Here is a 26,595-nt window from a genome sequence, read left to right on the forward strand (position 1 = left end):
TTCTTTTATTATCATTCCATCATGTGTCCAAACAATGTACAGTTCATAATAACATATACTTTATGGCCATTAGTCAATATTATCCCCAACAACCAGTAAATCATTAAACTTCAAATAAAGATTTCCAGTTATGCCATCTGATATCAAAAGCATTTTGCTTACAATTAGTTTGATACATAAACTTTTCTTTTAGATAAAAATTCTTTAAATCAATTTTACCATTGCTAAAGGAAGGTTTCTCTTTTTTAACCTTACATTTGAAAACACAAAATTTCAGAACCAGAAGGATGTTATTAAACACAATTTATCAACAGATGGATCTACGGAGAGTCTGTCATCGTCTACCTCCTCGTCCTCTCACAACGACCCGAGATCCGTCTCTCGCATCACTTGCCAACTGTCCAAGGATTATCCGGGCTATTTTGAATATCTCAGACCATCGTCCGTCTTCAGAAAGCCGTTGCGGAGATCCTTGAGTCTTCCCGATGGATTTAAGGATAGCTACAAATTGCAGCACCCAGAGCTGACAGAGGGCGACAGAGAGTATTTACGACACAAGGCAGCCGTCTACAGTATGAGCAATATGAAGAAAGGTGCCGAGTGGAGGTTTCGCCAGGCTATACAACATCAAATAGACACAGGTAAGAAAAGTTGTAACTCAGTACGAAAAAACTATGTTACATAGAATGAATTGGCTGAAGTATGCAGATTTTTACTAACGTATCTATCATTCGGTTTATACGTGTGTGAAGTTTTTGAATTTTTTTGGAAGTTTTGTTGATTCCTTATTTTCATAATTTATGAGTTTCTTTGGAAAATTTATACTGGAATAACATGAAATTGGGCATAGGATGAAAGACGGGTCCTCATGAGGCATTATTTTCTAACATAGTAACCTGTTTTACAATTCTAATCTTACTTTGCATGGGAAGGGCCTTATCATTTTGAGAAGAAAACACCCTCCTAACATATTCAAAATCAACTCTGCTCTCTTATTTTCTGCCGGTTTATTAAGTTTGTTGTCTGTAAACAGAAAGTACATTTTAATGAAATTCATGTTATTGATGCATTTACTATAAAAGCTGTACCCCTCTTATCTTCTTCAACTTTTTTTTCATAGGTTTCCACACAAAAGCTGAATGCAAAAAATACTTAGATTATCTTGACAGTCCCAGGAAGAGACAGTTTGGGACGGACCCAAGGGTCTGGAGGAATCCACCGAAAATGCCTCCGAGACCACTGCACTTCCATCGGAGGAGTGCTACAGTGCCATCCGGCTTTGAGAGAAGCCAAAGTGCAAAGGAACGAAGGGAAGGTAACAATTGAAGTAACTAATAAGGAGCGGGGGGGGGGGGATGCTTGCATTCCACTGGGGTTGGATGAATGTATGATCAGTGGATGTGTGTACGGTCAGTGGATGCATGTACAGTCAGTGGACTCGTGTGTACTTTCAGTGGATGCATGTACGGTCAGTAGACGTGTGCATGGTCAGGGGGCACGTATGGCATCAACGGGCGCGTGTACGGTCAATGGATGCGTGTACTGTCAATGGGCTTCCTTTCAATACTCTCTGTATAAGTAAAAAAAGTGTCGAAACCTAGATGATGCCTTGGAAATTTTTTATAAAATATTTTCAGGATGCCAGAAAAAAAATCTTTTTTTTTTTATCAGAAAAGACATTATTTTGTACTAGTATCTTAGCAACTCTAGCTTTCTGACAGTGTTAAAAGCCAGCAATCCTATGCAACCATTTCTTTGTTTAGATTATGTGCTGTTGGATTGAGGAAGTTTCTCAGTATTTTTTTTTAATATTATTTTTGCTTTCTGGATTTGTGGAGGAATTCTGGTTACAATATTTGAATAATTGTTTTTCATTAATTCATATTTTCACAAATATTCCAGATTTTAGTCCTGCTTCTTCAAGACGAGGTTCAAATTCGAGCACTCTGCCGGCCTCCTGGAAAGATTCTGCTCTCTATTACGACCCAGAAACGAAAAGAACCATCGCAGGAAGAAGAAAACCAGATCCAAAAGTGAAGTAGAGCTTAAACTATATTGATATCATTCTTCAAGATCCTGAAAGCTATTTATACAGAGTTGTAGTGAGTCATTTGATTGTAAAGTCAAGTTGATGCATATTCCAGGGATTTTCCTGTTTCCTATATTACCTCCAAACTTACATTACCTTGAATGAGTCACTTTCACACTTGAAATTTATTGACTGAAATGATGACTTGTTACTACACTGGTATTAAAGATATGTTTTTTTTTTAGTTTCCAGTAAAATTGTTCAGGGTATGGTTTACAAATGACAGAGCATTCTGCTACATTTCTGGTAAGACAATATTTGTATTTCTTTATTAGTCTTCAGAGGTGTGTCTCTTGAAGATCAGGAAGCTAACAGGCTTGGTGATCCCCTTGCCTCGATTCATTGGGGATATTGAGGATCAGGAAGCTAACAGGCTTAGTGATTCCCTTGCCAAGATTCATTGGGTATATTGAGGATCAGAAAGCTAACAGGCTTAGTGATCCCTTTCTCGTTTCATTGAGAATATGGAGGATCAGGAAGCTAACAGGCTTGGTGATCCCTTTCTCATGTTTCATTGAGAATATGGAGGATCAGAAAGCTAACAGGCTTGGTGATCCCCTTGCCTTGATTCATTGGGAATATTGAGAATCAGGAAGCCAACAGGCTTAGTGATTCCCTTGCCAAGATTCATTGGGGATATTGAGGATCAGGAAGCTAATAGGCTTAGTGATTCCCTTGCCAAGATTCATTGGGGATATTGAGGATCAGGAAGCTAACAGGCTTAGTGATTCCCTTGCCAAGATTCATTGGGTATATTGAGGATCAGATAGCTAACAGGCTTAGTGATCCCTTTCTCATGTTTCATTGAGAATATGGAGGATCAGAAAGCTAACAGGCTTGGTGATCCCCTTGCCTTGATTCATTGGGAATATTGAGAATCAGGAAGCCAACAGGCTTAGTGATTCCCTTGCCAAGATTAACTGGGAATATTGAGGATCAGGAAGCTAATAGGCTTAGTGATTCCCTTGCCATGATCCATTGGGAATGTTAAGGATCAGAAAGCTAACAGGCTTGGTGATCCCCTTGTCTTGATTCATTGGAGATATTGAGGATCAGAAAGCTAACAGGATTAGTGATCTCCTTGCCTTGTTTCATTGGGGATTATTGAGGATCAGAAAGCTAACAGGCTTAGTGATTCCCTTGCCTTGTTTCATTGGGTATATTGAGAACCAGAAAGCTAACAGGCTTAGTGATCCTCTTGCCTTGATTCATTGGGTATATTGAGAACCAGAAATCTAACAGTATTAGTGATTCCCTCGCCTTGATTCATTGGAATTATTGAGGATCAGAAAGCCAGCAAACTCAGAAATTTCTTGTATGAACCCCTTTGAAGTTGTATTATACTTTAAAACTGGTATAAAAAGTAAGAAAATTTTTCTAGGAGTGCAGTTAATAATTGTAAGAATATCATTTCATTGAATTCTCAGTGATTCTTAAATTCCATTGCCAATTAAAGCAATAAACTGTTATATTTTTATTTGGGCAGTAGTGTATAGGATCGCAGTCATGCCAGCATCTGACATAGTCTTCCTTTACTTTTACAATCTTTTCACACCATGTATGGTAGAAATATCTGTGCACATACAAAAAATAATTGATCTACCTAAACTGGTGTATTTTAAGCAAGTACCAAGCAAAATACTGTTTTGGAAATTTTGGCTTCTGTGTTTTGTTGAAAAGTTCTACTGGCAATGCATCATCCAATGATGTTTAAAAGGCATTTCATAAAACAGTAGGATGTGTTTTACTCACATTAAGATGTAACTTCTGTGAATATACCTACTAATACTTAACAGGTTTTCTAATTTCTTCAACTACTGGGTGAATGGACACTAGCAGATGATAAAAACTATATCTTTAACTTTGATGTGAAATGTTCATAATCTGTAGCAATTTTTGTAAAGTTAGAAGTCTTCCTCAACTGTTACAAATAGTTTATTTTTTCTATGAACGTCTGACAAATACAAAAAGAAAAAATTTAAGTGAAAATCGTTGCTTGCTTTTTGTTCTTTTTTTCTTTGAGTGATTTTATTGTCATTCCTTTTGTTACATAGGTAAATCATGATTATAAAGAGTTTACATGCATTATATGGACAAAGGAGTAAGAATGGTGCTTCTTCAGATGTGGTAGGAGTTAATGACTGTTTAACAATATTTCTCAGTTTCAGTGACATCATAGTAAACATCGTTGTGGTAATTTCCATTTCAACTTTGAACAAACTTTATTTCACTCCATGTTTAATTGTTTTTGTGACTTTTTTGAACTGCTCTCTACCAATAGTAACACTTCGCACACCATTCAACTGAAAGAAACTGACCAAAATCTATTGCATTGTTTTACAAACAAATCATTCAGTTCTTTCCATGATAAGGAAATGATCCAACTGAATCAAGAAATTCAACTCCCAAAAAACGAACCAATTTGTTTCAAGTTATTTTGTAGGTATCTTAGTTGGATGGTGTTACCTTCAAGCACTTTCTTGCACCTTGTATATTTTTTCGTTTTTTCAAATTTCAGAAAGTTTCCAAAAGGATGTATTTACACCATATAAGACTGCGATAGATCAAACTGAGTCTACTCCAACAAATGAGTTCACAACGAGTGAGTGAACACTTTTGTGCCAGAGACAATTCTGGATAACACTTGAAATTCTCGCTCAAAAGAGAAAGTCGGAACTGTTCAACATTGAACTGTTGACTAGACAAGACTACAATGCTAATGGATTTTAGTATTGAATGGTTTAGAAAATTTACCAAGATCAACTCAAAAATCTGGTTAAAGCATATTAAAACAAATTGCTTAAAGGTGAAAAAACAAGATTTAAGGTCCTCTTAATTCTTCAATGACTTAAACAATAAACAGCCATTGTATGATACAGTTTGTATGATACCCACAGGTAACAGAGCCAATATCACATTACAAGGATATTGACAAAATCCAATCTGCTTTAATAAGTCAAACAATTTTACATCGCCAGGCAACCTCTAAATTCTTCTAATTGCATGGAACTCTGACAAATTCTGTTAGACAGACTTTATATTTACCATCATCATTTTCATGTAACACCCATGAAGAGATTATAAAAAAAAAATTGACATTGAAATTATGAATATAGACTACACATTACACAAGAAACTGAAGAATATTAAAATTAGGGGAAGCCTATACTCTGATGACCATTCAGTGGCAGATTGGGATAAAAGAAAGACCGCTATTATGTACAGACCTAGTCAGCAATTTCTCTTCAGAATATCTGCGTATTTTGATGTCTTTTGAAAACAATATTCAAAAGGGTTTCAACTTCTCAAAATTCCTGTTGAAATGGCAATCAGCAGGTCAATTAATTTATACATAACTAGCACATAAATTGGAACATGAATGTATATATGTATGTATAATTCTTCAACAAGTTGGACCTTTCTAAGAGCGTAATGACTAACAACATCTTCAAACTCGCCATTCTTTAGCTCCAGAAACTAATACGTTTCTGTTATGACTGCTTGCTGTGCATCCAGAAACTAATACGTTTCTGTTATGACTGTTTGTTGTGCATCACCAGGCAGTAGTTCTATGTACAAGACATTGTATATTGCTAGCTATACAGTAGACAACTAATCATTCACCCTTTAAAATTTGTGACAGAAAATACAAAATGGTTACATCTTTTGCCAGTTCATACTTTCAAGAAAGCAGCGGGTTGAACCTGTAATGTAAATATCTCTCACCGTCAGAATGCTGGACAGGATCTATCATGCAACTTTGTTGCATGATTGCAGCAATAGGTGGTGAAAATCTTGTAGTCAAAGCAAAAACATTAACAATTTAGTTTTACACTTCCCAATTGTTCATAGAAGCATTCATTTAAAATGTGTATCTAGCCTAGCCTAATTTGTCTATTACATACAGGGCTAAAGTTAAACATTTTCATACACTGTTAAGCCTTAGGGTACATACCGACTAACAGACCCATTTGTGAACTAACGGGGTAACTTTAGATATTTCAAAGAACACTACATTTGTGTCTTGAGTGAAGATGGTGGGATGTGGATTGAACAATGGTTTGAAATGAAATTGAACCAGCTACTTTATCATTTATGTTAGATTTGTAAATAGATATGAGATATTTGACAAAAACAAAGTACCTTGCACCCAGGAGAATGAAACCCAACTCTTCTGGTCTTAGGGGTATGGAGAAGAGGGCAGGGCAAGACTTTGCTGTTCTGCCTTTGATGTACATTTTGTATCAGTTACCTCTTGCCCATCCCATCACCCTCCCACTCCCCCATAACTCCCCCTTATCCCTCTGCCCCTATTGCAGGTACACTACCCCTCATTACTCATTCACTTTACCATTCCTTCATTCTCAGGCAACAGAAAATATAAACATCAGCGAGGGTCTCGCATCCACTTTGTTTTCTCTGTCACATATCTATTTTAAAGACTTCTGATTGTCCTGTTACAATGTTATTTAATTCTTCTTATATTCTATTCTCTCTACTTTGACTTCATTTCCAATGAGCTGGTAAACATACGTAACCACGATAGATGCTTGGATGTCCATCAAGACGAAAGAAGGGATAACAGATCTGAAAGCAAAAACAGAGAGAAAGAATCAGTCGTGGAAGAAAATCACAAACATCAGAACCATCAGTATCATGTCAACAGTTATATTGTACCTCAAAAGAAACTTGTGTTTTTGCCTCTTTTTCATAAAGGTAATATTGCACAGACCGCAAAATTTGGAGTTTACGGTTAGACAGTAGAAGAAAAAGGCACTGAAAAGTTTCTGCCAGTAGACGAAAAGAACTTGTCGATTATTAAACAATCTTCAGTCAACGAATCGGCATGGTTTCTGTGCCTGACCTAGGCCCTGTAGTACTGCTTTATTATCAGCAAATATTATTAGGCTGCTCTCGAAAGCCTACAGGTACAGTAACTTATGTGTGTTGTAAAGCAGGACAATGCCAGGGAGAACTTGTTAAGCACTGTCATATTTTTAGTATTAAATTAAATTGGCTCAAATTTGAAATACTAGGGCTGCTGTGACTCCAGCATGGAAACGCCATTAATGGCCCAACTCGACTTAAAGCAGCTTTTCAAGTGATGTTTACAATTTGTACTGAGAAATTTCATACTGAAGGGCCCATGTATTATGATGCAGGTCGTTAGCTTGATTAATAAAGTTTCATTTAACGTAATGAGTAAAAGGACTTTCTTATATTATTATTGTATAATCATTGTTATATTGTTCTACGATAGAGAGCTTAATTTGTTGCCACAAATTGTAAGACTTCTCATCAGCTGAATTAAACTTACGTGTCGAGTGGATTAAAAGCCCCCGTGGCAGATCCAGGGTTAATGTAAAACTTGCCCTCGTGTTCAAATGCTTCAAACTTGTGGGTGTGGCCCGAGATTAATATGTCGACGTCAAGTTGCCTCTGAACCATAGCGAGGCTTTCGACGTCGCCCCAAGGAATGATTTGATGGCCATGGCAGATACCTATCCGGAACTGTCCAACTGTCACAACCTTTTGTTCTGGATAAGCTATGTTCTACAGACAAGAGAAAAACACTTATAAGTGTGATACAATTCACAACTTGTACAATGCACTGTACATAATCTACTCTAGACATAATCTACAGTTGAAGTATTTGAAATTGAAAATATAGTCAACTCTGGAAATACAAAGAAATACAAACTAAGTCATGATGAAAACGCTAAGTCAGTTGTTGTGGAATCTACTGTATGTCTATGTCTGAAATTACTTTAATCAAAAGTCATCAAATCTGCCATAAAAATTTACTAAAAATTAAATTAAGCCAAAATTAAGTACTGCCAAAAGGTTTTGACCTAAATTATTTCTCTCAGTCTTCGAGGAGAAAGGTAATTAGTCCATTAAATGTTTTAATGATACAACTGCTATGGTTGGCTGTAAAGAGGAGCATATATAGGAGATAAGTGAGCAGACAATTAGTTTTTCTAGCACACTTCAGGATTGTACTTGTAACATTTGAGAGTGATAACCATGGTGCCTTGCATACTGTGATACTGAGGGTCACATCAAGTCTTCACGGAGTATACAGTGATTGGAAGAGCAAAAACATACTTTAAGGTCAACTTAATAATTCATTTGAGAAGACAATAGTGCATCTATAGATCTTGCAAATTAACTTACCTCATCAAAGTCTCCCCTGACTATGTGTACATCACTGGCGAGAGTTTTCAAGTAGTCATGAGACTCTTTTGTGCAGAGGTTACCGGTACATAATATGTGTTGAATTTTACCCGGAACTAAGAGATTCTTGAACTTTGCAGGTAAACCACTTTGTCTGTGGGGTACATGGAGATCACCTAAAACAAGGACAAGCTGTCAGGAGGAAATGTAGACAATGTTATGATAACTTACATGAAATAAATCTAATAAGAATAAAGCATGGCATTTTCTTCATCAAAATGGCAGATGTGTGTGTGTGTAGGGAGGAGTGGGAAGGGTGGGGGTGATACGACTGAAATGACTATTGTTCATATATTGGCTGTTAAACTATTAATGTCATGGATGGCTGGGAAATTAAGACTGGGGTTTGGTGCACTAGCTTTAAGTGGAAGGTAGCTGATCTACATATCATCATCTTTCTTCTGTAAGGTTACTGAAATAGTAGCCTAATAGAATTACTGCCTGGGAACTAAATGTAGCAGGGTACCTTTTATAGTATACCTTTTCAATATTCAGACCAGGTTTTGCAATAATGATTTTAACTTTTTTTTTTATGTTTCTTTTTTTTACTTGCAACATTTGTATCAAAACAACTTAGTATCTGTACCTCATCTGACGTATGAGCAAAACAAGGTGACAGTAGTATGCATACCACTCTTTTAAATTCAATGGGTCATAATACTTAATAAGTACTGAAATGGTGCAATAATTAGCAAAGACACTTCTAACGAAATCTGCAGTTTCATCAACTATTTGGATTAATTTTTGTTAACAAATAGCAAATGCTAAATATGTAAGAATTACAGGAATATATTACACAGTAGCATTTGCCAGTTCAGTCTTATGGGCCATAATCGAAGCCATCGTGCTACGCTGTTACAGTGATAGTACTAGCCCGGGCCTAGGAATACTACAACTTATACTGTACAGCTTACATTAAAAGAACAACACATTTGCAATATATACTGTAGTGTAGCAACATCACGTAGCGTAACTGGTACAAATGATACAAGAATCAACGGGAACTGACTGATGTAGCCTATATGTCAAAATATAAACATTGGTTCTCAAACTTCTCAATAAACCAAAGATGACAAGATTTTCTCTACATGAGAAACGAGCAACATATTTTGTTTATTAGCAAGAACTTACCATCTTTATGTCAGAAAAAGCCGATGCAACATTCACAGAGGTCAGTTTTCGTGATAGGTAGGCGTTCACGTTATAATTAAACAGTTAGCCTTTTTAGTAATCATATGACTAGGCCTACGTCGTAAGATAGAAAATGAGGATAAATGATTTTGTTCCCACTATTGAGATAGCAATGACAGTGATCACAGAGTGATTTAAATATTAGTTACACTATTGAGGATTGATTTACCAATTTTTATCTTTATTGGTACTCAAAATAAGCATAAAAAGGAAACAAAATTACATGATTATTAGACACCTGACATCTGACATAGGATGTACACTTCCGGAAGTGGATCATACGCGCCACTATCAAAATGTGCACGCATAAACTCTACATAGTAGCCACAGCGTATACGTCTGTTTCATGTTGCATGTGTCTACATTACGTACTTGTAGTGCTCTTGGCCGGTGCTAGTTCTAGTTAAGAAGAACCCTGCGCGCTTGGCACAAGCCATTAAATAATAAAACCTGTGACTGTGAGTAAACTCTAACAAACTAAGTTACTGGATTTTAAGAAGAGAGGAGAACCAACCCATTGGTAGACCTTAGTTTTACTAACCATTTTTTTATCAGGTTTCATGATGTTAAACGTTGCAGAAGAAAATGAAATGCTTGATCCCCGGGAGTAATTTGAAAGGTAACTAACGACGTTACTAAGTAAGTTTATAAAAATACTTACTCCTGACTAGGCCTAGTCTAGGCTACGTGACTAAAACAGTAAGTTATTGGCAAACGACAAATGTAGGACTTTAACTTTGCCAAGTAAATGGAGCTCAACTACTATTTCTATGCAAACTATTCTAAGTCGTAGCCAAGGCTTGTCATAGCCTTAAAAGTTGTTTTGCCTAGAAAAGTTGTGTTAGCATGCAGTGCAACTACAAAGTGCAGGACCACTAAAAATGAAATGAAAGATCAAGGCAAAGCCTACCCTAGATACATGGATTTTCAACATTAGCCTGATGTTGTTATTGTGATGCCCCGAACGTCAGGGTAGGATTTTGTTAGATTATATTTTTCACTTGGCCATCTATCCCAAACTGACCAAACTAGAGCTCAAATGAATATTTGTGCGTATACTGTACTTGCTAGGCCTACAACTACAAGAGAACCAGTCTACCAGAAATGTTTAAGAGCTCTGCATCTTCCAGGCAGCTTTCCCCCACTAGGGCTCTGACTCTGAGATACATTTTCCATGGCATTTTTTGAGTTAAGCTTATTTTGCCATGTATTTTTGTTTTCTACAAATGAGTGTGTAGCCAGGGCGGCATCCCAATTAACAAAAAACTTGTGAGGGCACACTATGAACATTGCAAATACTATGACATTATTTTTGTTTCACTACAAGAATGGTCAATAATCCTTTCTGTGTATATTACAACATTTTGGTATCTAACTGCAATAGCATTTTCACCATTATGAAATGGTACGTATGATAGAAGCAAAAATTTACTTTGCAGTTAAGAAAATTTGCCAAACTTTCTTTGTACCATATGATTGTTCCTCTGTCTATTTTTTAAAGTGTTTGGGAAAACTGTCCATGCTCTGTCCAGATTTGGTGATGATATCTACCTTGAGCCGTTGGAAAAAGGTGTAAGTTGATATTTTCTTGTTTTTTATCATTTTTTCCTCAATGATATTATTTACCAGTTAGAGAAAGGTACTAAAATTAAATCAAAATTGCTTAAAGTATGAACTATTTATAATCGACACAATAACAAGCCTTACAACTAATTTACATACTGCTTTGATAATGAATGGGTAAGTTGTCCTTTAGTAACCTTCATTTCAAACTGAATGTGAGCACAGAGCACTCCATCTTTCTCCCTTAGTGTAGGTATACATAGGATGAAAGTCTTTCTTCTTTGATTTTTAATTGTTCTTGGGTTTTTTTTTATGTACCTGATGGTAAATCTGCTAAACACATGAAAATAATCTGTGTATAACTATTATGGATTCTTTGTCCCTCAAATAGTTTCAAGAATTTATTTTCATTTTCACCACATGTTGTCGCCCAAATGCATTTGGTTCACTATCTCAAAGCAAATGATTTAAAAAACTTTCTAAAAAAGGGGAAACAATTATTGCACAGTATCTTTTAAGGTCAATCACATTGACAATTGAAATAAATCAAGCCTCCTTTCGCTAAGAGTAATGACTGTAGTAACTACAACGGTTTCATTAATTTCTTAACTTGAAAATTATTTCATTTTATTTCATTCTTACAGCTTGCATTAAAGACGGTCAATTCGTCAAGGTCAGCATTTGCTTATGTCCTGTTCTCGCCAGCATTCTTCATAAAATATCAGAGTCGTTCACCGGGGGATGGGCTCGCCTCTGGAGACGAGGAGGAGGAATCATTTCGATGCAGGATAACAGCCAAGGTAAATTACTATATAGACAACTATTCAGGAGCAAAGGTGTTGCATGATGAATATTTATATTGATAATATTCACTCATTAGCATAATTATTTAGGTTAACTGGCTGAGTTCAGTTTTCAGCCCTTGACTATAGAAAGAAAAATATCACAAATGAGAACAGGGATCAAAAAGATGTTGTCTATTAACCTCAGTTTGTAAATGATATAGTGGTTTAGATTCCCTGTCCCTTCCAAAGGTAACAAGCTAATAGCATGTCCATTTCTCATCCACCAATCCTTACTGGGATTCCCTGTCCCTTCCAAAGGTAACAAGATAATAGCATGTCCATTCCTCATCCACCACTCCTTACTAGGATTCCCTGTCCCTTCCAAAGGTAACAAGCTAATAGCGTGTCCATTCCTCATCCACCAATCCTTACTGGGATTCCCTGTCCCTTCCAAAGGTAACAAGATAATAGCATGTCCATTCCTCATCCACCACTCCTTACTAGGATTCCCTGTCCCTTCCAAAGGTAACAAGCTAATAGCATGTCCATTCCTCATCCACCAATCCTTACTGGGATTACCTGTCCCTTCCAAAGGTAACAAGATAATAGCATGTCCATTCCTGATCCACCACTCCTTACTAGGATTCCCTGTCCCTTCCAAAGGTAACAAGCTAATAGCATGTCCATTCCTCATCCACCACTCCTTACTAGGATTCCCTGTCCCTTCCAAAGGTAACAAGCTAATAGCATGTCCATTCCTGATCCACCACTCCTTACTAGGATTCCCTGTCCCTTCCAAAGGTAACAAGCTAATAGCATGTCCATTCCTGATCCACCACTCCTTACTAGGATTCCCTGTCCCTTCCAAAGGTAACAAGCTAATAGCATGTCCATTTCTCATCCACCAATCCTTACTGGGATTCCCTGTCCCTTCCAAAGGTAACAAGATAATAGCATGTCCATTCCTCATCCACCACTCCTTTATTGGATTCCCTGTCCCTTCCAAAGGTAACAAGCTAATAGCATGTCCATTCCTCATCCACCAATCCTTACTGGGATTCCCTGTCCCTTCCAAAGGTAACAAGATAATAGCATGTCCATTCCTCATCCACCACTCCTTACTAGGATTCCCTGTCCCTTCCAAAGGTAACAAGCTAATAGCATGTCCATTCCTCATCCACCACTCCTTACTAGGATTCCCTGTCCCTTCCAAAGGTAACAAGCTAATAGCATGTCCATTCCTCATCCACCAATCCTTACTGGGATTCCCTGTCCCTTCCAAAGGTAACAAGATAATAGCATGTCCATTCCTCATCCACCACTCCTTACTAGGATTCCCTGTCCCTTCCAAAGGTAACAAGCTAATAGCGTGTCCATTCCTCATCCACCACTCCTTTATTGGATTCCCTGCCCCTTCCTAAGGTAACAAGATAATAGCATGTCCATTCCTGATCCACCACTCCTTACTAGGATTCCCTGTCCCTTCCAAAGGTAACAAGATAATAGCATGTCCATTCCTCATCCACCAATCCTTACTGGGATTCCCTGTCCCTTCCAAAGGTAACAAGATAATAGCATGTCCATTCCTCATCCACCAATCCTTACTGGGGTCCCTGTCCCTTCCAAACGTAACAAGGTAAAGGCATGTCCATTCCTCATCCACCAATCCTTACTGGGATTCCCTGTCCCTTCCAAAGGTAACAAGCTAATAGCATGTCCATTCCTGATCCACCACTCCTTTATTGGATTCCCTGCCCCTTCCTAAGGTAACAAGCTAATAGCATGTCCATTCCTGATCCACCACTCCTTTATTGGATTCCCTGTCCCTTCCAAAGGTAACAAGCTAATAGCATGTCCATTCCTCATCCACCACTCCTTACCCGGATTCCCTGTCCCTTCCTAAGGTAACAAAGTAATGGCATGTTCTAAAGCGGGGTTTTGCCACATAGTCTCTTTGAGCCCTGGAGAGTGAAGAAAAGAATTTTTTTGTGTCTAACCTTGCAGTTTTACTTCTATCACCTTTTACAAATATATATGAACATTCTGTGAATATCAAATGTAAAACAAGTTACCTGTAGAAGTTAAGGTGATTCCAATTATATTGTGGATACAGTGAAATATACTAATCATTGACAATTATATTCATGTTTTCATTTTGTAATTGATGTATCTTACAGTTTTTATAACCTTTAATAACTAGATCTTTAAGCAGGTTTCTGAGTTGATTTGCATCAGTTGTATATTGTATTGTAGTTGCTATATTCAATGCATACTTCAACCCGATCTGTCCACCTTCTTCTTCTAGTCATGTCTACGAATTTTCAAATCTCCCACCAATCTGGAGAAAAATGTGGACAGATGTTTGATAAGCTTGGATGCTCAGGAATGTAGACTGATCTTCCAGTTAAACTGTAGACATGGTAAGTCCAGCTAATTTTATATCGGGGTCGTCAAGTTACTATATAAAGCAAACAGTAACTTTCTAATTTTGTATTCAATGTACACTGTTTTGTGAAATTGTCTGTCAACTATAACATAAACAACTACATATCTAAAATCACTCTCATTCTATTAATTAATTGTGCTCTATTCTAGTTCTTTTTACCTAATCAGAAGACAGTGAAGTAGATATGTCAGGATTTGGAAATAATTTGTGATGATTTTGAATATGTTCACAGGTCGGTAATCAAGTGCCTCCATTCCATCTTGTTTAGAGACTGTGTCAAAAAGACACGTTGCAGCAGCTGTTAAAATCCCACTGCAGTATAGGCTTAAATAATAATATATAATGATAAATAATAATAATAAACAAACAAAGAACGGAGATTACCTCTGCAGACCAGCAGTGACGATTGTGTGAATTGTGGAGCGCAACTGATTAAGTCGTATGCAGCCAGGCTTCAGTAAATGCTGTAACCCCTTCACCATCCAACTTTAAAGGGTGTGAAGACTCGCGCAAAAAGTAACGTCTAATGCCGGTTATCTGACCTAGTTTCGAATGAGGTGTAACAGTAGTGTTAGACACCACCATCGATCCCAGAAAATACACACACAGCTTGCTACTGTCGGTAATTAGACACTAGTGTACAGTCAGTACATACAGCTGCGGTCAATACCCACAGCACAGTGTGCAAACGATACAGCGATGGACATCTCAGGTCCAGCTAAAGATAACAAGGTACCACGTTTCATTACTGTCTGCATTTTGTAGCGACACGAACAAAACGTCACTTGCAAGCAATGGAAAGTTTAATTTTTCAGATGGCCGCACATGGCGAGTTTTCAATGCCTTTTAGCACATTGCCTTTAAATAGTTAATACACATCTTTCCTAACTTCCCCTTTACCAACAGGCATAACTACATTGCCTTTAAACAGTTAATACACATCTTTCCTAACTTCCCCTATACATACAGGCATAACTAAGACGTTCAGTCTGACATACCAAGAAACGGAAACATTGCAAGCGGTCTTTGCCAAGGAATTGAGTCCGAATCACATCATTGCAGATTCAAGGTATGTTATTGCGGAGAAGGAATTGCACAGCTCGATAAGCAGTGTAACTATTAATTGGTAGAATTGCAAAGTATGGCACCAATACGCTCTCGTGTATCCTTCTTATATGATACAATCTTCGCTTGATTTGGGAGATGAATGGTTCTGTTCATATGATCAGACTTAAAAGCCGCTGGTTCTTTGTTAATAAAAAAAAACCAAAATACATAACTGTAACAGATTATTTCACTTCCTGCAAGCTGGCTTCCTGCTAGGCCTCTGCAAGGTTTCTCTTGAATGCTTCAAAGCACCTATATCTGAGATGAATGTAAAATGTTCATCAAGCTCGTAACTAGATTTATAAGATCAAACAATATTACATTTTATACCATGCATACATGCATAACAGGCTTCCCCTGGGGATTCAATTTAGGAGGAGGCTTTATCCTTGCAATTCTTGTCCCAAGGTTAGCTTCACCTGTAATGGATCTGCTATAAAAGGCAGGTTGTCTTACATTAAGTGTAGATATTTGTTTATTTTTCAAAAGTAACAGGATTTCTTGTGATTGTAAAAATCTCCTGTGACCCTCAGTGCAACAAAGTCACAAAATATCTTGTACTCACTGTACCATTGTATTGTAAAATGTTTTGTTTCAAAATAAGCCAAAAACAGTTTGCATCATATCACTTGCTTAAATTTGTCCTTGTATGTCGAATAAAAATCTTAATCTGATAAAAAAAAATAATGATAGTTCCGCTTAGGTAGTTATATATATGATGACAAACTACTGCACGCTTGTCAGATGCCAACAATGGATAACAAACTTTGAGATGTTGTTTATATTTTGGTGAATGATTTTTTTATATCCTAAAGTTTGGTCAATGCTGCACTCAAACTGCTGTTTGGTTTTGGATAGAAGCAAGTACTTGATGCTGGTCAGCCATTAATTATGTAACATCAATGATCCTTTGCTTGTGTCATAAATATACTTTCATCTACACATGTACATCCAGTCATGTTAATCTAATTTCTGTTCATTAACTGTACACATAGAATTTCCTTTTGGTTGTTGCTTGTGTATGCTTGTGACAAGTCTATTCTGAGAAAGATATAAATCATATATGTTTTTATTATGTTTTGGTATAAATGGGTTACAGCTTCCTTTAAATTTCAACAGTATGGATAGGTCTAGTTCAAATTATTTCAAAAGTACACCAATAAGACTCAATTATAAATAAGCATGTTTAATCTGAATATTTTTGTGACAATCTATAAAAACTCGTAAACATTATCCTCCCCTCGCTGTTATCTTCTTCATGTCCTGACAGAGCTCTGGGAATTGTTTCAACGAGTTTCAAACCACAGCAGGAAGAGGTTACCATGACAGTGAATCCGACCGAGCTGAGCTTCAGAAATTATGTGGAGGATGAAGCAGAACCTGGCAGAGTCACCCACTCGGAACTCAAGCTTCCACCTCAGGAGTTTTCAGAGTACAGAATCGGTGTCGATACTGAGGTCACCTTCTGTCTAAAGGAATTCAAGGTGACTATTTCTGCAATGTAGACCAAGGTGCAACAGAGGCAGGGAGAAATTGAGCATATGTCCCCCTCCCTCACCCTTTTTATTTTTTTTCTGGTAAGAAGTAACCATCTTCTAATATTTTGGTAATTTAAACTGTGCCCCCCTTTTTTCTTTTTTTTTTGAGAGGTGACGTTTTGTTTGAAAATATTTTAAAGAAAAGTTGTATATAAAAAGTACCCTGTTCTTGAAATGAAGAATATGTTTAATAATACAAAGTGCCATTATGCTGGGGAAAAACAATGAACTTGTGAAATTTGTGGAACGAAATGCACGAGAGAAGTTATGGGAATGTGGAGGAGTGAGAGGAGGTTGTGGGAATTCACCAAAGACAGGCCTAGAATTGAAGCCTAAAATTTTGGTCAATCTATCTTTTGAAGCGGATTTTTAATGCTGATTTAACTTGTTACTTTCTAACCGCATTTCTAGCAATTTTTCCTTTATGACATTTGTTTACATTCATACTCCATTCTTCACCATTTAATGTTATAAACAATGTTATGACAGGTTAACGATTTTACAAACATTAGTTAGTTTCCATCAAAATTACCTGCTTCCATGTTCTCCACTTTGCAGGCCATTTTGTCTTTATCGGACACCGTTCGATTGCCGCTAAACATTCGTTTCGAGACGACAGGAAAGTAAGTTTTTTGGAATAATATTGTTTTAAATATTTCTTGGGAACAGCAAATCTTTGAATATAACAAGATTAAAAGCAATCATGGCTATTTCATCCTTGAAGTGTTTGTGAAATGTGCTTGGAAAATTTAAAGGCTTTGTTAGGCCTCTCTGAAAAGGAATGTTCTTAAATATCATTAGCTTTTATGTTGATCCATTTTGTAAGTCAGGTATCTGTGTAAATCTTTACTACTTGTAACACCCCAGTATTGAGAAGTGTGCACAATTATGATAGGGATACCAACCACAGATTTGTACAATTTATAGATACATTTGTTCACATTTTCTATGTACATAGTCACATTGCAACACCCAGTACACACTCATCATCTGGCAAACATCTATTGTTTGTTCTCGTCTAGCCCTTTCCTCTCCTATCTCTTGTCTTCTCACTGCCCATTGTTCTCTCTAATAAAACTTTATCTATATTTAGATATTCCAAATGACTTGTCTTTTCATCTGTCTATTTACTTGTGTCTGGTTCTGTTTTAGTTTATCCCTGCAGATTCCCCTAGGATCAAATCACAATGCCTTCTAACTTTTAACAGTTGTTTCCCTCTTTGAAATATCTTTGTAAACTAGAAATTGTTTCTAGAAATTGTTTCTTTTGGTTTCTTTCTTTCTTCTCTCCATCCCTTGTCTACTAATCCCTTGTCTACTAATCCCCTTACATCTATATCTTTGTGTTCACCATGCTCATTAACCTGTCTGTATTCTGTGCGTGTTTTTGTCCCTTCTGTTACTGTTACTTGTCATTTAGCCTTTGATGAAGATCCTGCTTGGATCGAAACATCAGGCCAACTTACTTTTACACATAGAAATTTTTGTATCAGGTTTCACTCACCCTGTTTATCTTCTTAAACTTCCTCCCCTCCACCCATCTCCTCCTAACCCCCCTCCCTAACCTTCATCCTCCCCCTGTTGTAGATCAATCAAGATGACATGTTTCAACTAATTTGGTTGTGTTTTTTAACTTTTATCTGAAGGCCGATTGTGTTCTCCTTTGAGAGTGAAGGAAGCCTTGAGGGAACATTTGTTCTTGCTACTCTAGCAGACATTGGAGCCAGCCAATCCTCTCAACAAACTCAACCATCTACATCACAAAGAAAGATATCTGGGAGATCACATACGTAGGTCATATTATTTGATTTAATTAGTTCAGAAACAAATTCTACATCTATAAATCTGGGAGATCACATACGTAGGTCTTATCGTTTGAATTAAATAGTTCGGAAACAAATTCTACATCACTTTTTGTTTAACTTTGAAATGCTTTGTAATGAAATGAGAGAACATTTTTGTGATGTGAAAAAACACTAGCAAGAAATATGAATATTAGCTTCCAGAGTTATGGTAACATTTGTTTTGTTTAAATACGGTATGCGTGAGTTAATTTAAATAATGAGAGAAAAATAGTTGTCACCAAAGTTTAGTGAGAGGTCTTGTTCCACCTGTGTCACTATGACAACTATTTGAACCTGATGTTTTGACAATTAAAGCCCTGAAGAAGTTGATATATGCAAAACTGTGAAAGATATACTTTAAAGTGTTTTGTTAGGTTGTGAAACAATATGGTCAAATGTTATTTAAGGAACAGTTAATGTTAATGCAAATGAACTGCTGCCATTGTCACTTTGACAAAGCTCTATGCATAAAATTGTTCAGAGGTCCTTATCAATGCAACAAAGATGATCCACTGTCTCTCTTTGTTTTCTCTAACAGTACCAAACCATCGGCTTCATCTGCAACTACCGGAAGAAAGAGATCCACTAAGCATGCCGACCGTGAAGGGCAGGGAGAGAGGTACGTTACTGGGAGGAATCACGGCTGTGATGTATTGTGCTCATGTTCTTAAGCAGTTGGTTACATATAACAACTTGACATTACATTCATGAGAACATTACGTTGTCATCACTTTCAATAGGAGATGTATTTTGTCGTGTAGTGTGCAATGTGTAATAAAGTCAGCTGGAACTGTCAGTGATAAGTTAGACCTAATTAGTAGATATTTGCATCAGAATGATTTAGAAAATACGCTTCATAGTGTCCAAACAAAGTATAACGTTAGTGTATAAGTGTACTTGGTGACAAGTGTCCAAACAAAGTATAATGTAAGTGCTTAAGTGTACTTGGTGACAAGTGCAATCTTATCATTCGAGTGATAGCTGCTTCTGTGTTGTGGTTGAACCATTTCTCTGGTGTAAAACGTTTAAAGCTGTGCTTGCATTCGACAGTGTCGCTTTAAAGGAAGAAACAATAATTATATTAATTATTGACTTGGTTGTGATATATCAAAATATGAGAATCCTCAAAGCTATGCACAGAGAAGTTTCATTTGATTCTGTACACTAAATGTGTAATGTGTATAAATGTAGTATATATAGTTTCACACAGTTGCACTCAATTCAGTTTTAATTGAGCAACCTTTTCTTTCTTCTCTTCTCCACTCTCCATCTTTCCCTATACCCACCTTCCATTCTACACCAACCCTTTCCCTTACCTTTGCCTACCTCAATCCCCAAATCCCCTCCCTTCCTCTCATGCTGCTGCCTAACACAGACATGCCTTCATAAATTAATATATTACATCTGTTTTTTATTTGGTGAACTATTCAGGGTGAAAGAATTATATCATACTTGTGTTTACCCTGGAGAACTTGGGTTAAATCATTTTTAGTTAACCTTGTGAAAGTGTAAATGTCTATCAAACCATTTGCTGTCCTTCATTTTAGGAGCAGACCAATCAAAGAGGATGTTGAATTCCCAGACGAGACAGGCTGGCACCCTCATGGACCTCAAGGTAGGCATTCTTTCATATATATATATATATTTTTATGTATACATATATATATAATTTTATCTATATATATATACTCAAAACCGTAATATATAACTATAACTAAGCCATTACTAAGCCAATAACTAAACCATTTTTCTCTAAGAAAGTTCTTTCTCAAAAATGTTGTGAGGGTTGTATCTAATTTGGTCAGTAAGTGTAGTGTTATTAAAAAATGAGTTTGGTGTAGAAAGTGTGGTGATGTTCCATGGCTCTGAATATTCAAAATTTTATCATCTCTATTAGTTTCTTTTCTCTGGTTGAAATAGCTTTTCTTTCTCTTAATGAAATAGCTTGGTTCATCTGAGCTGCAACGCAGCAATAAACATTGGCCAAATACAGGGAGTTTATTCTCATCTCTCATAAAACTGGGTCATCTCAGGAGTGATTGTTGGTAGCAAAATTTGAAAACTCTGACACCTTATCCTTTACCACATGTTTCATTTCATCATGCAATGCAGGTAATTTGGGGTACTGTATCCAGTTCGGTCGTTGTAAAGTCCTTGCGTTTTCTTTTGTTTAAACAGAGAAAGGAAACAATGACCAACCACCGAGGACCTCTGCAGGATCACCAGTCTTCCCTGTGAACTCTTTTGCCGACAGGTTAAGACTCCCCCCTCAAGACATGTCTGCCCCTCAAGATATTTCTACCCCTCAGGGCAATGGGGTGAAAGAAGCCGTTTCTGAAGTCAACAGTACCTTCCTGGCTAACTTCATGGGTGATGCTGATCAAGAGGCTGAAGAACATAGACTGAGAACTTCTCCAATCAGAGACAGGGGATCAGGAGCAAACAGTGATGATGATGATGACGACTTTGACTTTGTGCCAAATACACCTCCGTCCAAGAAGGTATGTGGTTATGCAGAGCTGTGCTAAACTCAGCCGTGAAGTATAATGTATGCAAAAATGTGTGTATATTATATATTACATAGTAAAATGTATGTGTATATTGTATAGTATAATGTATGCAATAATATATGTATATTGCATAATACAATGTATGTGTATATTGTATAGTATAATGTATGCAATAATATGTACATATTGTATAGTATCATGTATGCAATAATATGTGTATATTGTATAGTATAATGTATGTGTATATTGTATAGTATAATGTATGCAATGATATGTGTATATTTTATAGTATAATGTATGCAATGATATGTGTATAAATATTGTATAGTATAATGTATGCAATGATATGTGTATATAGTATCTATAGTACAATGTATGTGTATATTGTATAGTATAATGTATGCAATGATATGTGTTTATTGTCTAGTATATTGTATGCAATAATATGTGTATATTGTATAGTATAATGTATGCAATATGTGTATATTGTATAGTATAATGTATGCAATATGTGTATATAGTATCTATAGTACAATGTATGTGTATATTGTATAGTATAATGTATGCAATGATATGTGTTTATTGTCTAGTATAATGTATGCAATAATATGTGCATATTGTATAGTATAATGTATGCAATAATATGTGCATATTGTATAGTATACATGCAATAATATGTGCATATTGTCTAGCATAATGTATGCAATAATATGTGTATATTGTATAGTATGAAAGCATTGATAAGACTTGCTACATTTGTAGAGTAAAATGCCTTTGCTGTTATTTTGTTTAGTTTGAGGCGTTTTAAAAATTATTCTAAATTGTGTGAGTAATATATATTGTTATCATTCATTGTAGTAGTCACTTATGCTCTCAGTACATTACCATACCATTTGAAATTAATTACTTCCAGTGTTTGATTGTTTATTTGCTTTCTCTTTTGTTTGGTTCATTTTGTTCTTCTCTTCTTTTCTTCTCAGTTCAAGTCAATGTTTTTTGGATCCACTCAGTCCCAAGCGGCTGGCTCCTCGAGAGATGTTGAAGAGAATGCAGCAGAGCTCTCAAAATCCAGAGTCCTCGCTGCTGACTCTGACTCTGACGATGACGACTAGCTTACCTGTCTTTCCAACTTGTTACACATTCCTAAACAGCGAATAATCTGTAGAAGATCTCTCTAGTCTCCTCTACTGGCAGCGATATCTTTGATGAACGTCGTCATGATAAATTTAAGAACCTCCGGGAAAGAATTTAGGACTTAACAGTTAACTGCATGGCAACTTTGGTGAATTATGATGATAATGAACTACTAAGGCTATGGCTTTGTTACAAAGTTTGCTTATAAGGGATTTCATTGCTTTTGCAGAGCAATTTTATCCTCTTGAAGATTGATTGCATCGCTAAACCACGCCAGATGAATATTCGTATCAGCAATGTTGCCACAAATACTGTAAGACGAGAATTTGTCACAAAGGTATTGAAGATTTTAAACATTTTTCTTGCGTGTCTTGGAAGATATTTCGTTACGAAGAGATGTACCTGTCATAATATGAACTTCTGGATTTGAAATCAATTATAAGTCCTTTCCACATAGAACCTGTAAATAATTTTTGGGAAAACTTTTAGAAAGTGCAGGATGCTAATATTTGAAAGGCATTACATAAAGGGATGATACTACTCCTGTGAGTTTTCTTAATTTTTGGACAGACATCTTGCTACATGTGGATCTGGGATTTTCAAAATGACAGAAAATGCCTCAAAGGACTAATGTAAAACTCTATTCAAAATGAGTCTTAATCGGGAAATACTGAGTCATGTACAAATTGCAACAAAACTGTAATAAAGGAATGAAAATTAAGACATTGGAAGTGCTGTGCCTGTATCATTTTAACCATAACTACTGTAAATTGTTGGTTCACTGGTTCAGTATTGAAGTCAAGGTGCAAACATTTTAAATTGTTTTCCTTCTTTTTAGCTCATACCAGCATGCTAGTGTGAGCTATTGTTACAGTGCAGCGTCTATCACTCTATCATTCTATTCGTCAACAATTGGTAAAAACGCTCCCACTCGCACAGTGTTTGATGGAATTTCATGAAACTTGGACACAAGGACCATTGGGTATAGGGCCATCAGAGATTGTCCGAAATTTGGGGTCAAAAGTCACCTGTGGGCCATAATGGGCCATTTTGTGGAAATACGCAAAATGCTTCTTCTCCTACAGATTCCATGGTACAATGTTGAGGGTTTGTCACGATAGTACTATGGAAGTTTTACCTTCAGGGTGTTCATGAATTTGAGATCAAAGATCAACTAGGGGTCTTTTGTGGCCCGGGCCGCGTCCCTATATTTTCAAATTGCTCCTGTTCGTACAGTGCATGGCCAGTTATAATGAAACTTGGTCACAATGTTCCTCGGGATGAGAGTTACGAGGGGTGTTCGGAAAATTGAGGTCAAATGTCATTTAGGGGGTCATCGGGGGTCATTCTTTGTAATATTTTCAAATATCTCAATCTCCTCAAGATTTTGATGGATCATATTCAAAGTTGAACTGATGATTGTTGCATTGTGTATGAATAAGGTGATGCCTAATAATTTTTGGTCAAAAGTTAATTACAATTAATCCCCATTGTTTAAAAAAATCTGAGCCTTCACCTTTTGCCAAAGCTCCTTTAATTTGTCTCCCAGTCTCTGCAGTGTTTGTTTACATTTGTGGTTAAGCTCTGCAGAGGCTGTTAGTGGAATTAAAGCAGGACTGGGAGTTGTTATTAACTGTTGAACTGTAAGCGTGAGAGCCCTATAGCCAATCAGCACTTGCCGATTCTTAGAAGTCTTTGAGCTTGAGGTATGTAGGCAGCCAGCCAAAATTTTGGCAAGGAGTGCTTCAGGTCTGCTCTGGTAGAGGGGAGAAAGTTTAATAGGGTAGGTCAGTGGTATTGTTTGAGAGAGTGGGTAAAATAGGATTTAAAGGGGGAAAATAGGAATTATAGCCAGTGGTGTGGCCAGGGTTCTGCTAACGGAGGGGGGGGGGTTATCCCTCATGGGCCCAAAATTTGTGGAATCTGAAAAATGGCCTGAAATTTGGTGGGCCATAAAGTTTTGTGGGCCCTACATTTTTAAGCTTTAAAAGGTATGAGCTTCTGCACCATTGGTGCTCTAGTTTTCTGGTGAAATGAGATTTTAAAATGTATTTTTTTTTAAATTATTGATTTATTCACAATCGGCTTCAAAATGTTTATTTTCTTTCAAAAGAAAAGCCAAAAAGAAGCTATCTATTTGCATATAGCCTGTAGTTAACAAGAAAGCACAAATGCTAAACTGTATTAAGGCAGACAGAACTTGACAGATGTTTCCCAGGAATGAGAACATGTGAAGAGTATGTGCTGAACAGAGTTGAGATAGAGGTTGATGGTTGTCACAGCAACTCTCACTGTAAACAAATCCTGCATGGTTACGGAGCATCCATAGGCAAAGATGTTTCATTTCTCTTGAGCTTCTCACAGAACAGGTTTCTCGGAGGCAGAGAACTCTTTCTGTGGCTTGAAGAACTCTCGGTACCCCTCGAGATGGGGCTCCACTTTGATGTTTTGTGCATCATTGGGGGAGGAAATAAGAATATTTACAGACATGAGCTTTTTCCGCATTTTTCCGCCAATTCACTGTATTACTAAGATCAAGTATGTTGTACACCCTCACTATACATTACTTCAGATTCATGAAGAAAATTGCTCATGTTACATCATCGAAGTCACAATGCAGTTTTGCATTTTGTCCCGCCCTTTTTTTTCCACTATGTTATACTTACCAGGGAGGGAGTTGCTAGAAGGAGAAACAATTCCAGTCATTTGTATGATGGACATACATGCATTTTTGACAATAATCTTTTGATATATTTTCTGCAATCATTTAATTCTTTGCATTTGTTTCGGATCAGCAAAGTGATGCAGAATAATACATGGAAGTGGCTTTTAAGTCGAAATGTCTGCATTGATGTAATATTGACAATCATTATGATGAAATTGCAACATTTGTTGAATTTTTGACTCAAATATGAGTAATTAATATCCATGCAGTGAAGTAAATCCTACATATGAACATCTTTTGTTCCAAAATGCTCAAAAGTACACAGGTGTGTGTATATACTCTTGCTGAGATAATGGAGTAATGCATATGTGGGGTGGGGGTGGGGTGGGGGTGGGAGTTGAAGGAGGTGGTCTGGGAGGAGGTAGGGGGAGAGGAGAAATGACTTGGAAGTTATTATGCGTTAGTTTGCTCAAAAAATTTCATGGTAATTCTACACCTCTGTACTATGTTGCTGACTGTGATGAGATTATTTTGATTGGAACATTTTGTTTCGGGACATGATAAGGATGGTGATTGAGCTAGAGGAAAGTCCTGTCCATGAACAGATTTGGCATGAAAAAGATCCAGGTTCATGTTCAAAGTATCCACTATTAACCTTAAATATATTAGAAGCAAATGTAATCCTTCTCTAACAACTCTCTGAATCTGAGGAATGATTAATTCACTTGCTATGGAATGCTTTGGTCTAAATAAATAAAGTGGATGTATTTTATTGATACATGTATTGAATTTTTTTTAAACATTTTATTGATGAGTTTTCTGCAAGCTGCTAAACAAGGTAGGATGTATATTGAGGAAAAGAAAGCAGTAGTTGGGATTGAACCAGGGACCTTCTGCTGCCAAAACTATTTCTCTACCACTAGACCATTAGGTGGGAGCTGCTGGGTTCCCTTTTTCAAATATTTAAAGATCCAGTTGTTTGGACTTGCTGCTTTTATAAAACAATTTCTCCACAGAAGGGTGCCGGCGAATTCGCTTGGGAACCTTGTCAGGGGGAGGGGTGCCGGCGAATACCCTTGTCCGCTTGGGAATCTTGTCAGGGGGAGGGGTGCCGGTGAAGTCCTTTTGCCAGCGATCACTCACCCTGGACTTGAACCGAGTCGATCAGAAATTTCTAACCGCATACGGAACTACCGATTACATCATTTGGGTTCCCAATGAATAAACTTCGTTTCTTACCTTTATACTTCCACCTGCTTCAAAGAACAAAAACAAAATTCTCTGGCTGGACTTGAACCATAGACATGCATCCTGTGGGAATTGAACCCCTAGACAAGGAGTTTGTCTTGCTCTTCATGTACAGAGCACTAACCACTGCACCACTGTATCTGTTGAGAAATAATGCTTGTTTCTAATATTTAAGGTTCATAATGGACGGAAACTGGTATAAGAATAGAAAAAAGCAAACTGCCCTCACTGGGGTTTG

The 26,595-nt window shown here is 36.9% G+C and overlaps 3 protein-coding genes across 5 annotated transcripts in view; 2 read left to right on the top strand and 1 right to left on the bottom strand.

Moving 5' to 3' along the window:
* The window catches only part of LOC139981213 (uncharacterized), a 52,530-nt gene extending 49,801 nt beyond the window's left edge, over positions 1-2,729 (top strand). For all 3 annotated transcript variants that reach the window (XM_071993431.1, XM_071993429.1, XM_071993430.1), the window contains exons 4-6: positions 315-641; positions 1,121-1,315; positions 1,903-2,729. In XM_071993431.1, coding sequence (XP_071849532.1) covers positions 315-641; positions 1,121-1,315; positions 1,903-2,042 — 662 coding nt within the window. In that variant the 3' untranslated portion in view covers positions 2,043-2,729. The remainder of the gene's footprint in view (positions 1-314; positions 642-1,120; positions 1,316-1,902) is intronic.
* Positions 2,730-4,085: 1,356 nt separating this feature from the next.
* On the bottom strand, positions 4,086-9,612 carry LOC139981215 (vacuolar protein sorting-associated protein 29). The gene is made up of 4 exons (XM_071993433.1): positions 9,458-9,612; positions 8,267-8,458; positions 7,407-7,642; positions 4,086-6,676 (listed from the first exon to the last, which is right to left on the bottom strand). Exons 1-4 carry the CDS (start codon positions 9,458-9,460, stop codon positions 6,559-6,561), a joined length of 549 nt encoding a protein of 182 aa, XP_071849534.1. The 5' UTR covers positions 9,461-9,612; the 3' UTR covers positions 4,086-6,558.
* A 203-nt stretch (positions 9,613-9,815) lies between these two features.
* LOC139981209 (cell cycle checkpoint control protein RAD9A-like) lies at positions 9,816-25,488 on the top strand. Its single transcript, XM_071993419.1, has 12 exons — positions 9,816-10,136; positions 11,019-11,089; positions 11,725-11,880; positions 14,171-14,285; positions 15,281-15,380; positions 16,689-16,902; positions 17,515-17,579; positions 18,603-18,746; positions 19,339-19,419; positions 20,348-20,415; positions 20,979-21,301; positions 22,291-25,488. The coding sequence occupies exons 1-12, from the start codon at positions 10,103-10,105 to the stop codon at positions 22,420-22,422; spliced, it is 1,503 nt and encodes a 500-aa protein (XP_071849520.1). The 5' UTR covers positions 9,816-10,102; the 3' UTR covers positions 22,423-25,488.
* The last annotated feature ends 1,107 nt before the right edge of the window (positions 25,489-26,595 follow it).

The sequence above is a fragment of the Apostichopus japonicus genome, chromosome 15 (genome assembly GCF_037975245.1).
Source record: "Apostichopus japonicus isolate 1M-3 chromosome 15, ASM3797524v1, whole genome shotgun sequence".
Classification (NCBI taxonomy): Eukaryota; Metazoa; Echinodermata; class Holothuroidea; order Aspidochirotida; family Stichopodidae; genus Apostichopus; species Apostichopus japonicus.